Raw genomic sequence first — 12,606 nt, 5'->3', positions numbered from 1 at the left:
CTACCTGCGAGCTGCCATGCTTCCCGCCATAATGGACTAAACTTCTGAACTGTAAGCCAGTCCCAGGTAAATGTTGTTCTTTGTGAGGGTTGTTGTGGTCATGGTTTCCCTTCACAGCAAAAGAAATTCTAAGAAAGACAGGAGGTTACCTCAATAGAGAAAATCCCTCCATAAGATCCTGCTGCAGGACATTCTCTTAACTAGTGGTTGATGGGGGAGAGCACAGCACATTGTGGGTGGCGCTGGGCTGGCGGGCCTGGGTTCTGTACCCAAGCAGGCTGAGCAATCCATGGGAAGCAAGCCAGTAGCAGCACCCACCCCCACCCCCCGCCCAAGCCTCTGCATCAGCTCCTGCCTCCAGGTTCCTGCCCTGTTTGAGTTCTGTCCTGACTTCCTTCAGTGAAGAACTTTAGTGTGAGGTGTAAGCCAATAATGCCTCTCCTCCCCGACTTTCTTTTGGCCATTGGGTTTCACCCCAGCAATAGAAACCCTGCTAAGACAGGTGTGCTAGGCAATGGGCCACCTGCCGCCCCCTGGAGCTGCTCACTCTTTTAGAGGTTGTGTTTAAGCTCCCTCTAGCCAGGTTCTGAGGGGATGGAGTGGGCGGCTTCCCTTGGAGGGCTGCTTTAGTGAGATGCCTAACCTGGACAGGCGCTGGGGACAATCTGGGAAGGGGGCCACCTTCTCCTTCTGGGGCTGAGTCCTGGTAGGACCAAGAGAGCGAGGCCTCAGACATATCCCAAAAGGCTACTATCAGGTCCCAAAGAAACTCAGGATAAAAGGCTGTCTGTGGTGCCTATTAGCATACTGAAGCAATGCTGGCCTCCAGGCTTCCTCTGTATCAAAAGTACCTATGGCTCTTCTTACCCATCCCCTACCCTAAACTTCTCCAGTTCCTAGGCTTCCCTCCCCCAGTTTCTCATTCCCTGTAACCCCACTATTTTGGGAATGTGCTCTCTTGGTTCCCTCTCTTGCCTGTCTCTCTTGGTCTTGTTTCTGTCCCTCCTTCCGCCATTCTCCTCTCGTGGCCAGGTCTAGTCTGCTGGACATGTTAAGTCTACAACTTTCTCTCTGCTCTGGACTCTTCCAGATGCCTCTGGCTGTTCTCTCCCTCATAGTTAACGATAAGAACTTTCCTTATAACCATACCTTGGAGTAGTCCTCAGTTTACACAGCTACCTCATGCCATCCATGGGGCCTCTGCAGCCTTCACTACATTATTCAGTAGCGGGAAGCTGTGACTGGCGGAAAGGCCCTCCCTCCCTCTAGTCCACAGCACTTGGAGAAGGCGATGGACTTCCTGGAGTATGACAACTGTCAGGAACTTGAAGTCCTCAGAAACAACCTTGTGGTTGTCTGCTTACCTGTCCCCTCCCACACTGTTGCGGTAATGCGGACCTTGTGTCTCTGCTGGCCCCTAGAGCAACCCTAGCTCCATTTTAACCCAAGAATTAGGTATGGGGGTAGGGGCAGGTCCATCTCTCTACAGTCATCCATTTTTCAAAATTAAATCCCCGCAGAGTCTGCCCACACTGTGACTGGGCAGTGGCACCAACGCCTGACCTGTGCCGACCTCCAGCAGTTCTGGCACAATCCTTTTTTGCTTCTCTTTTTTTTTATTCTTTTTTATGTGTGTGTGGAAGGATATATGTTCAATGATTATATGTATGCATGCGGAGGCTTTGAGGTCAGCCTCGGATGTCATTTATTTTTATTTATTATTTAAGGTACTGTCTACCTTACTTTTTGAGACAGGGTCTCTCATTGGCCTGAAGCAGAGTAGGGAAGGCTTCCTAGTTAGCAAGTGCCAAGGATCAACTTGCCTCCACCTCCTCAGTTCCCGGGATTACAGGTATCCATGCTACACTGGGTAGTTTGGTTTTGTTTACCTGGACTCTGGGGATCGAGCTTAGGTCCTCGTGTTTGCAAGGCAGATAGCTGACTGCACTGGTTCCTTTCCCCCCCGATCTGGGATGGCTCTGAACTTGAACTCTACCTCACAGGACAAGGTGAGAATTATTCATGTCACCCAGAGCTACATGAGACACACATGTGTCTCAGGGCCATATTTAGTCACCATCCTGGGGCACCTCCCTGAAGCAGGAGACTCTTCAGACAAAGTGATTCTTACTTTCTGACCTGGGGCCTGGAGTGACCAGGGATTCTCTGAGGGAAGGTGACAATGTGGTCACCTTGGCCAATCTCTTTGGAGAAGATCTCTATAGATCTGGAGGCAGGGTAGGGTTGGCAAGTGGAGCCCTGGGAAGGATAGGATCACCTTGTGCCGGGGGAAGGTGTCTAAAGAAAGGTCAAAGGTCCAGGGCAGAGACAAGGGTGGAAAACCTTGGAGTGAGGCCTGGCCACTGAGCACACTCTGGGAAAGGCTGACAGTTCCCTGAAAAAGGAGCTGGCCTGGGCATCCCAGGAGACCATGGCTAATCTAGAAGTCCCAGAAAAGCCAAATCTAACAGAGCCAGGAACACTGAGCTCAGCCTCTGCCCTTGCCAGGTCTGCACCCTTAGAAAGGAAGAAACAAAGACAGAGAGGCACCCAGCATGGCTAATCCCTGCTCTCTGTGGCCCGCTGGAGGAAGAACAAAGGTTTGGGAGGCAGAGCCGGGAACTGATGGAGAAGAAACCCACACCTCTGCTGCCTGCCCTAAGGTCAAGCCTCTGAGCCCTGGCCACAGACAGCACTGCCAGGCCGGCAGCAGGAGCTGCAACTAAGACCCCAGGCCCCACCTACCTCACCCTTCGGGTACCGGTAGCGGTACTTGTCCTGATCCCGCAGGGCAAACTCCAGTGGGTAGTGGCCCTGGATCTCTTCGTAGGTCATCTCCTCACAGACACCCTAGGAAGACACAGCAGCCATCACACCACCCATGCCAGACTGAAAAGACCACCCTGGGGGTGGAGGGGCAGACGGAAGAGACCAGCATTTCCTGGGCCAAGGGGCCACTCTAAGCACAAAGCTTACACTGTGGAAAAGCAGACCTTCTCGGGACATTGAGTGTGCTGGTAGCCAAGCTGTAGGAAGCTGTCAGAATCATCCTTACCTCGCCCTCACACAACTATCCAGGGAATGATACAGGACTTAGCACAAATGTGGGTCTTTTCCTTAGTCTTTAATTTTTTTTGTCTGTTTTTTTTTCTTTGAGACAGGTTCTCTATATACAGCCCTGACTGTCCTGTAAACCAGGCTGGCCTCAAACTCAGAGATCTGTTGTTGGTTTTTATTCTTCTGGCTTTTTGGTAGGCCAGCCATCCAGCTCCCCCACACACAAAGACTTATGATTACTTATGAATGCCCGGCCTTAGCTTGGCTTGTTTCTTGCTGCTTTTCTTAAATTATCCCATCTGCCTTCTGCCTCTGAGCCTTTTCCTTTTCTTCTGTGTATCTTACTTTGACTCTCACACCACGGCTGGGTGTGTGGCCGGCCCCTGGCATCCTTCTCTCCTTGTTCTTGTTCCTTCTCCTCTGCCCAGCTTCCCCTATTTGTTCTCTCTGCCCACCAGCCCCACCTATCCATTCTCCTGCCTCGCTATTAGCTAATCAGCTCTTTATTTATTAGACCCCCAGGTGTTTTAGACAAAGTATCACAGCTTCACAGAGTTAAACAAATGCAACATAAACAAAAGTAACACACCTTAAAATAATATTCTACAACAGAGATCTGCCTGCCTCTGCCTCCCGAGTGCTGGGATTAAAGTCATGTGCCACTACACTGGCTTAAAATCTTTTTATTACATTTATTTATGTGTTTGTTAGTTTGTTGTGTGTGTGCCCATGTGCTCATGACAGGGCATGGTTGTGGAGGTCAGAGGACAACTTGCAGCAGTCAGTTCTCACCACAGGAACAGAACCCAGTTCTCAGGCTTGTCAGCGAGTGCCCTTCTCCTCTCACCAGCATCATGCTAGTCCTTAATTCTTGTCTATTATGGAAGTGCTAAGTAGGAGTAGGAACTGCTGTGGGAACTGTAATAACAAAAACTCATTTGTGTCCCTGAGGGAAAGACCAGGCCACAGTGAACGAGAGAAAGACAGAGAGAGAACACAAACATACACGATCTTATACAAATGTCAAAACAAGCCAAGCTGAGCACAGCAGGAGGTGAATCATGCGTACAGGGAGCTGAAGGTCAAAGCTGAGGTCAGCCTAACCTACAGGAGACTCTGTCTCAAAAAAACAACCTGGGGCAGAGAGGAGGCTCAGGAGTTGAGAGATCACCCTGCTCTTGCAGAGGATCTGGGTTCAGTTCCAGCACTCGCTGCAGGCACCTCACAACTGCCTGTAACTCCAGCTCTAGGAGGTCTCATCCTCAGGCCTGCATAGGCACCTGGACTCCACTGCACATCCGCACACACTCACATACACACACACACATGCACACTCACACACACAATTGAAACCACAACGCATGTGCACACACACATTCTCTCTCTCTCTCTCTCTCTCTCTCTCTCACACACACACACACACACACACACACACACACACAATTAAAACCATGACAAAGGAGCTACAGAGACTGCTCAACGGTTAAGAACGTTTGCTGCTTTTCCAGAGGGCCCAAGTTCAGCTCCCAGAAACCATGCTGAGTGGGTCCCAGTCACCTGTAACTTAAGCTCCAGAGGACCCAATGTCCTCTTCGGGTCTCTGTGGGCGCCACACACCCACACAAATTAAATAAAACACAGTCAGCCACCAGTAGACAAGACAGGTGATGGAAAGTACCGAAAAGGTATTTAAGGCCCAGAGGCAGTGAAGCCTCAAGCATTTCATGAAGTACATCCACCAGAGTGAGCCATCACTATGGGGCCCTAAGAACTGAGATGTGTTCTGACACCAGGAAGCGAAGCTCTGTTGTAATAAGTCCCTAAGAATGTGGAAGTGGTTACTGAGGCAGGAAGAATGTTTTAGGTTGACTTGAAGCACCTGCTGGTAACAATGTAAATGTTAAAGGGCATTGTGGGAAGGCTTACAGGAAAGCAGGCCTGGTAAACAAAGTCCTGGTCAGGCTGGGAAGATGGCTCAGTCAGGAAAGCCCGTGCTGACTCTTGAGAATCTGAGTTTGGATCCCCAACACATGTAAAAAGCTAATGTGGTCACACGCATTTGCCGTCCCAGCACTGGGCAGGCAGAGGCAGGAGAAGAAGCCTTGGAGCACCAGGTCCAGTGAGAGACCCTGTCTCAAAAAAGTCCTAGCACTTGGGAGGCAAAGGCAGGCGGATCTCTGTGAGTTAGAGGCCAGCCTGGTCTACGGAGTGAGTTCCAGGACAGCCAGGATTGTTTCACAGAGAAACCCTGTCTCAGAAAACAAGAGAGAGAGAGGTCAGATGAAGAGTGCCTGAAGAACACGTGGTGTTGGCACTGACCTCTGGGCTCATATGCACCCATAAGCACATGTGCACAACACCCAGAAACACAGACACATGTGCACACATGCACATACGTGCACACACACACGTGTGTGAGCCTGTGCTCTGTTATTAGCATCACCATAACCAGGCTGTTGATGTAAATGTGAGTTTAGCCCATCGTAGCAGCAAACACTTCTTGCAATCTCATATTCAGAAGGCTGAAGAAGGAGGATCCTGAGATCCCAGGACAGCCTGAGCCTGAGTGACAGCAAGAACCTGCTTCAACAGGAAAAGAGAGAGAAATATGGATGTTGGGGTGTTTCTGTGAAGCCCCAGAAGGAATCAAGCCAGTCATGAAAAACTAGGGACAAGATGATCTGTTCTGAAGAGGCAGAGAACGTGGCTGCACTAGTCTAGCAATGGAGCCCCCTTCCGGCCTCTGTGGGCATCTACACCTGAACAGGGTACACGTGCAGTCAAAATCAAGCAGGTGCACATGTACACACACACACACGTGTAAAGAAAAACACATAAAATGTTGGCTCAGTGAGTAAAGCACCTGCTGGTCAGAAACGGGAACTGGAGCTGAGACCCCCAGAACCCACTTAATGTCAAGCAGGCACGTGGCCTGCCTATAATCCCAGCACATGGGAGCTGGACACAGGAGGAGCCCTGGAACAAGCCAGCTGGTTAGACTAGCCAAGCTGGCAAGCTTTGGGTTCAGTGAGAGACTCTACCTCAAAATATAAGGCGGAGACTAGCTGAGAAAACACTCAGTGTCAACCTCTGGCCTCCCCAAGCACATGCAAACATGCAAACACACATGAATGCAGACTACACATATAAAAAAGTTGAGAAAACAAAGTACAAGGCATATAGAAAAGCATTTCAGGTTTTTTGTTTGTTTGTTTGTTTTAAAGAATGAGCCAAACGACTGCAAGCCTGAGAGAAAGTAGGTGAGCCCAGACTGCGGCAGCTCAGCGCTCAAGGGCACTTCCTGAACTGCAGAGCATTAACAGAGAAGAGAAAGAAAAGAGAGAACAAGAAAAATTCTAATCCCTAGAGCTTCAAAGGGCACCCTCTGAGATAAAGGGCTCACTGCTGCCCCCTGCCTGCCTGTCAGTCTGGAGAACGGCCATCCGATGTGCACTTCTGCGATGGACGGAGACTGAATGCATCAACTTTTCTGCAAGAGGAACAAACAGACCTACATCACTGAGCCCAGTGACCTGAAGCCTTCCACTGCAGAGGTGATTAAAAGGACGATGGATGGGCCTAAGGCTGGGCAAAGGAGGCCAGCAGCAAAGGAGTCACCAGAAGCCTGGGGTGACAAAGGGGGAACCATCACTCTGAGGGCTCCAGCCTCAAAGCAATAATTAGTCAGGCTTTCCACACCAGAAAGAAAAAGCAGAAGTGAAACTGAACTTAAAAACACAAACAGCAATAGAGACTACCCACACAAAAGCTCACAGAGAAACAGCAGAAACCTCACCACACCCTCAAACAGACCGATCAGGGCACAGGCAGATGGTAAGAGCACTTGCTGCACACGCAGGGAGGCCTGAGTTCGAATCCTCCGCACCCATGTAAAAGCTAGGCAAGGCCACATACATCTGCAATCCCAGTGCTGTGGGGCAGAGACCGGAGGGTCACTGGGCATGCTGGCTGCCAGCTAATTCAGTGAAATACTGTCTCAAGGGGAGAAGGCAGAGGGCGATGGAGCAGGACACCCAACTTCCTCCTCTAGCCTCGGGTGCCTATGTGCACACAAACATGCATATATTCCATACGTGTGCACACACACACTGAGCTCATGTGCAGAAGACTAAAAAACAAAACAAGCCAGGCGGTGGTAGCACATGCCTTTAACCCCAGCACTCAGAAGGCAGAGGCAGAAGGCAGGCGGATCTCTGAGTTTGAGGCCTCCCAAGAGCTGGGATTGAAGATGTGCGTCACCACACTCAGATGAAACAGCAGCCTTAAAGAGGTGCTAGGGGCTGACAAGATGACTCAGTAGATATAGGCACTTGCCACCCAATCTAGTGACAGGAGCTCCGTTCCCAGGACCCACATGGTGGGAGGAGAGAACCGACTCCAGCAAGTTGTCCTCTGACCTCCACATGTGCTGTGGGACATGTCACAGACCCCCCCAAGGAAAAATACACAAATACATTTAAAATTTAAAAAGACACAAGAGAGATGGCTCCGAGGTTAAGAGCACTAGCTGTTCTTCCAAAGGACTCAGATTCAATTCCCAGCACCTACATGGCAGCACACAGCTATCTGTAACTCCAGTTCCAGGGGATCTGACATACTCATACAGACATACATACAGTCAAAACCCTAATGTACATTAAATAAATAAAATTTAAAAACAAAAACTTTAAAGGAGATGCTGGGCCGAGTATAGCAGTGCACATCTTTAATCCCAGCACTCGGGAGACTGAGGCGGGTGAATCTCTTGAGTTTGAGGTCAGCCTGATCTACACAGAGAGTTACAGAACAGGCAGGGCTATCCAAAGAAACCTTATCTCGGGGTGGGAGGGCGGGTGATGCCAACTGGGCCATCTCATGTGTGCCTCCAGATTCCTCGTCCCTCTCCCTTGCTCTTACCACAGGGAGACCATTCTGGACTACACCTACCAAGCCATGAGGGATGAGACCACAGGAAGTGAGCCGGTCACTCCCAGGCTAGGGGCCTGCTATCTCACAGGCTGCTGTTCCCTCCTGCTCTCCTCTGGATGGTGACAGCAATGGTCCTGACTGGAGGAGGTCGGCTCCTGTGCCGGTGAGGCTGCACCCCGCGGCTGCAGCAATCATCTCCTAAGAAGTAGACTGTTCTCAAGGGGTGGTCACTGCTTCTCCTGAGCCACTTTCAGAACTAGAGAGCAATCAGTGACCAGACCACTGGCTTGACCAACCAAGACTTCCTGTTCTGGCAGCTGTGCAAACCCCAAACCCTTTTCTCTCGTTTATTTCCCCTTTATACAGAATCTCAGACTTCCTCTCAGTCTGTGAAGATGGACCGAGGGATCAGTGACCACTGCATCCGTCCATGTCAACAGAGGTCACACGGACTGCATCTCCTTTCTGCCATTGGCCATGTCTCTGATTGCCATACTGGACTGGATGGAGAGGCTTCCAGAGCCAGAGCTTTTGCCCTAAAACTCCAAGAACAAGAAGGAACGAGAATCTGTTTCTTTTTGTGGACCACAAATTCATATCACTTAAGTTTTCCTTTTTAGTCCAGGGTCTCGTGTAGCCAAGATGGCCTCAAACTGTAGCCAAGGTTGACCTTGAACTTCTGTCCCTCCTGCCTCTGCCTCCCAAGTGCAGGAATTACAGCTGCATGCCACCAGACCAGTTGATGCACAGCTGCGGATTCCTCCAGGGCTTCCTGCATGCTAGGCAAGCATTCTACTAACACAGCTATCCCAACCCACAAGTTATGACAAATTATCTTATATTAGAAAGATCAAAATATGCACAGCAAACAGGAAAATATAAAGAGCAAAAAAGAAATGCGAGAAAAACAAACAGAATCATGATTATAGTCCAACAACACTGAACTATTAGTTTATGATGACCAAGTTCACACACACACAAAACCCTAAAGCTGCAGAGAATTTGAAGGGTATAATTATAGATTACTGAAACTGATGCATTATACATACACACTTTTCATGTGGAAATTTCAGTCACATAGAGCATCAGAGACAACAGTAAAATGGCACCTTGCCCATTCCTCCTAGCCCTGACTAGTAACAGCACAGCGAGTGTCTTTCAGCTAAAGTGGTAACTGCTTCCTTCCCCACCGCCTATCCAACTGGATGACTGAAGAAAATGGTGGCCTGACTCTCGGGAGGGCGAGAGGAACAGAAAGTGAGAAGGCAGACACAGTAAAGGCTTGGCGGTGGAACCCTGCCGTCACACACACACACACACACACACACACACACAGTGAGGGAGTCAGGCCTCTTCTCTGAGAGCCTTGTGAGCAGAAGCAGGGTCCGAGACCTGCTTCTAAGCCAACAGAGTGTGGCAGAGGGAAAAGCCGTCAACCACATGGTCACACTGTATTGTAAGATTCCAGTTTATTGACTAAAGAGACAGGCTCCTTCTTACTGACTGAAGAAATGAGTTGCCAAATTCCAAGAGGTCCACATGGCAAGGAACTATGGTTGGCCTGTATGACTTAGCTACTGGCAAGCCGCAGCTAAGATATTAGGCCCTCACCCTGTAGCCAAGGAGATGAATAGAGGTAACAAGCATGCGGGCTTGAAGGAGACCCCAAGTCTCTGCAGAGACGCTTCCCAGCTGATGCTGTAATCGCAAAGAACGCGGCCACACCTGCCAGACTGGGAACCACAGCAGCAATGAGTCATAAGTCTGTGCCTCAAGTAGCTTGTGTGAGATTCCTCTGGAAGGCTCTCTTTCGGCCTCCATGGACAACCACACAGCATACACTCACTCACTCACTCACTCACTCACTCACTCACTCACTCACTCACTCACTCACACACACACTCTCTCACACACACACACACGTAAAAATAAAAAGTCTTAAAAATGCACAAAAGAATACAGAGCCCTCCCTAGGCTCAAACAAGATGGGAAATCCATCAAATTCCTATTCTAGTATCAGATAATTCAGGTTTCTGTACTCTGCCTGTCAGATCAGGAAAACCTACCCCACCCCATCTCTGGCCGCCTCTATTCCTAACTGTCTCTCTCTTTCTTTTTTCTTTCCTTCCTTCTTCCTTCCTTTTCTTTCTTTTTTCTTTCCTTCCTTCTTCCTTCCTTTTCTTTCTTTTTTCTTTTTCTTTTTTTTTTATTGTCTGTTTTACCAACACAGGTTTTCTCTGTGTAACAGCCCTGGTTGTCCTGGAACTCACAGAGATCCACCTGCCTCTGCTCCCCTTAGTGCTGGGATTAAAGGCGTGCGCCACCACTGCCCAGCTTTAAATTGGCTTTGTTGTTTGAAACAGTTCTCTCTCTCCAGCCCAGACTGGTCTGAAGCACATCCTCCTGTCTCAGCGCCACAAGTCACGAGTTTACAGGTGGGAGCCATCGTACCTGGTGCTAATGACTATTCTTTAAAGTTTTCTTAATGAAGACATGATTCTGTTAATGGGAACAAGGAGTCATTAATTTATTCCCAGCAATAAAACAGAAACGAAATATTATGCTTGAATTTGCTTTAAAATAGCTCAGTAGAAAAAGAGATGGTGTAGTCAGAAGACCAAGGTAAGCTGAGTATGCCGAGCCACCTCCCGTGTGGAAGTGGCCATGTGACAATGACACTAAGCGCTGAGCCTCAGTCTGTCTGCCACTTATTATTTACCCTTTGACTTCTGGCTTGTTGTACATTTAGGAAACTTCTTTCTTTAAGACTGAAAGTAGGACCAGTGAGCTGGCTCAGCAGGTAAAGGCACTTGCCAGCAAGGCCTACATAGGTGGGAAAAATAACCAATCCCTGTCGGCTGTCCTCTGACCTCCAGGAGAGCAACTGGCACCAACTTGCAGATATACAAACAGAAAATAAACTAATAATTTTTGAACCCCAGAAGTATGACTATTGAGATTATTCTCCAGATCACACTAAGCACAGATTAATTTTTTCCCTGACCCAGAGGACAGTGCCCAAGAGGCAGGCAGGGGAGGAAGGGACAGTAATTACCGCGTCGATCTCGTTGAGGACCTTCCACTGCTCATAAGGCACACTCAGCGCCTCTGCTGTCTGGATCGTCCTCTTCATCTGGCTCGTCCAGACCTTCAGGTCCTTGATGTTCTGGTCACTGATGAACTCAGCCAGGTGCTTGGCAAACTGAAACACACCATGGCACATTCAGCCCCACAGCGCATGGGCTGCCTCAAAGGACACCAAAGCACGGGGCCTGTGGGTTCTGTTCAACCTCAGGAAATAGGTTAAAAACCTCACTAACTTCCCAATGATGCCGATACCCAAGTGCTGTTCTGTGCATTCTCCCCAGGCCCCAAGAGCAATCCCATAATTGTCATGTTCCCCCATCTTGATCCACTGTCCCAAGGCCATGTGACTTTTTCTGAGTCCCAATCCCTCCCTGGACTGTGTCAAAGTCTTTAACAGCAGAATTTGGACTCAGCCCACTGTAAAGGTCCTGTGACCCTGGGACTCAGGGCACTATAACGGTTGTATGACCCTCCCAGAAAAGGGCTCAGCTGCACATTGACTACAGAAGACCCACTACACTGTCTATATCCATTCTGCCACCCAAGGGTACCAATGAATACATGCACACAAGCGTGTCATGCACATACACACACACACACACACACACACACACACACACGCACTGACCTCCCTGCCCCGGGGAGACAGTCCAGGATCCCCACCAATCCGGCCCTTGAGGTTGAGTTCACTCTCCCCATGCCGGCAGAGGTAGATGGAGCGGGGTGTCACGTGGATGTTCATGAGGTAATAAACGATGCGACTCTGGATGTGGTCAGCCACACGGTTCACCACATAGCTCTGGCCCACGTCCATGATCTTGATGTAGGACAGATCCCTTGCCAGAGAGAAGGTAGAACCGTGAGGGCGGCTGGGCCCTTGGGAGCGCATCAGCAGCCACAGGGACCAGTTCTAAACCTGCAACTCTCACACTGGATTTGATCACAACACACAGGACTGTGAGTTGGTGTGCAAGTGACGGGGGTGAGGAAGCAGTGACACACACACAAGCATCGTGAGACTTCAAAGGTGACATCTGGAGAGGTGGTCAGTCAAATCACGTCAGTTCCCAGACTGCTGCCTGTGAGTTCCCAGACCCCTTCTTGCCTCCCTCTGAGCTGTGAAGGCTGAACCAAGACGGCTTTTCCTAGGGCTGACCTGGTAGCTGGCCAACACTCCACTCCCCCAGGTTCCTGGTCAGCTTTCCTTCCCGGTGAGCCTCTCCCCAGGGACACAGTCAAGGTCACCTATGTGCCAAGGAGCGGCCATCCTCCCCCTAAGGAAACCAGTGGTTGAGAAGTACAGGAGGATGGCCCTGGGACAGCAGCCGGCACCCGACTAGGCCGCCGCTTCCCCCACTGTGCACATGAGAGGCTCCTGCCTGGAGAGCGCGCTTACGCTGGCAGCAGCGGGGACCAACTGTGACTTAGCTAACAGCCCCTGGATGTTCTCATCTGAGTTCTCACGGGTCTCACGGGAGACCCGATATGTTTGGAGACCCGATATGTTTGTTGCCTTGATGTTACCAATAAAAC

The 12,606-nt window shown here is 49.9% G+C and overlaps 1 protein-coding gene across 4 annotated transcripts in view; it reads right to left on the bottom strand.

The window, feature by feature from the left end:
• Pfkfb4 (6-phosphofructo-2-kinase/fructose-2,6-biphosphatase 4) overlaps positions 1–12,606 on the bottom strand; it is a 37,841-nt gene that overhangs the window by 4,714 nt on the left and 20,521 nt on the right. For all 4 annotated transcript variants that reach the window (XM_057767611.1, XM_057767610.1, XM_057767609.1 and 1 more), the window contains exons 8-10: positions 11,702–11,909; positions 11,042–11,188; positions 2,746–2,850 (exon numbers count right to left, since the gene is read on the bottom strand). In XM_057767611.1, the coding sequence (XP_057623594.1) occupies positions 2,746–2,850; positions 11,042–11,188; positions 11,702–11,909 (460 nt within the window). The remainder of the gene's footprint in view (positions 1–2,745; positions 2,851–11,041; positions 11,189–11,701; positions 11,910–12,606) is intronic.

The sequence above is a fragment of the Chionomys nivalis genome, chromosome 4, assembly GCF_950005125.1.
Source record: "Chionomys nivalis chromosome 4, mChiNiv1.1, whole genome shotgun sequence".
NCBI lineage: Eukaryota > Metazoa > Chordata > Mammalia > Rodentia > Cricetidae > Chionomys > Chionomys nivalis.
The sequence above is the reverse complement of the archived record's forward strand: the minus strand, read 5'-3'. Positions and strand labels throughout refer to the sequence as shown.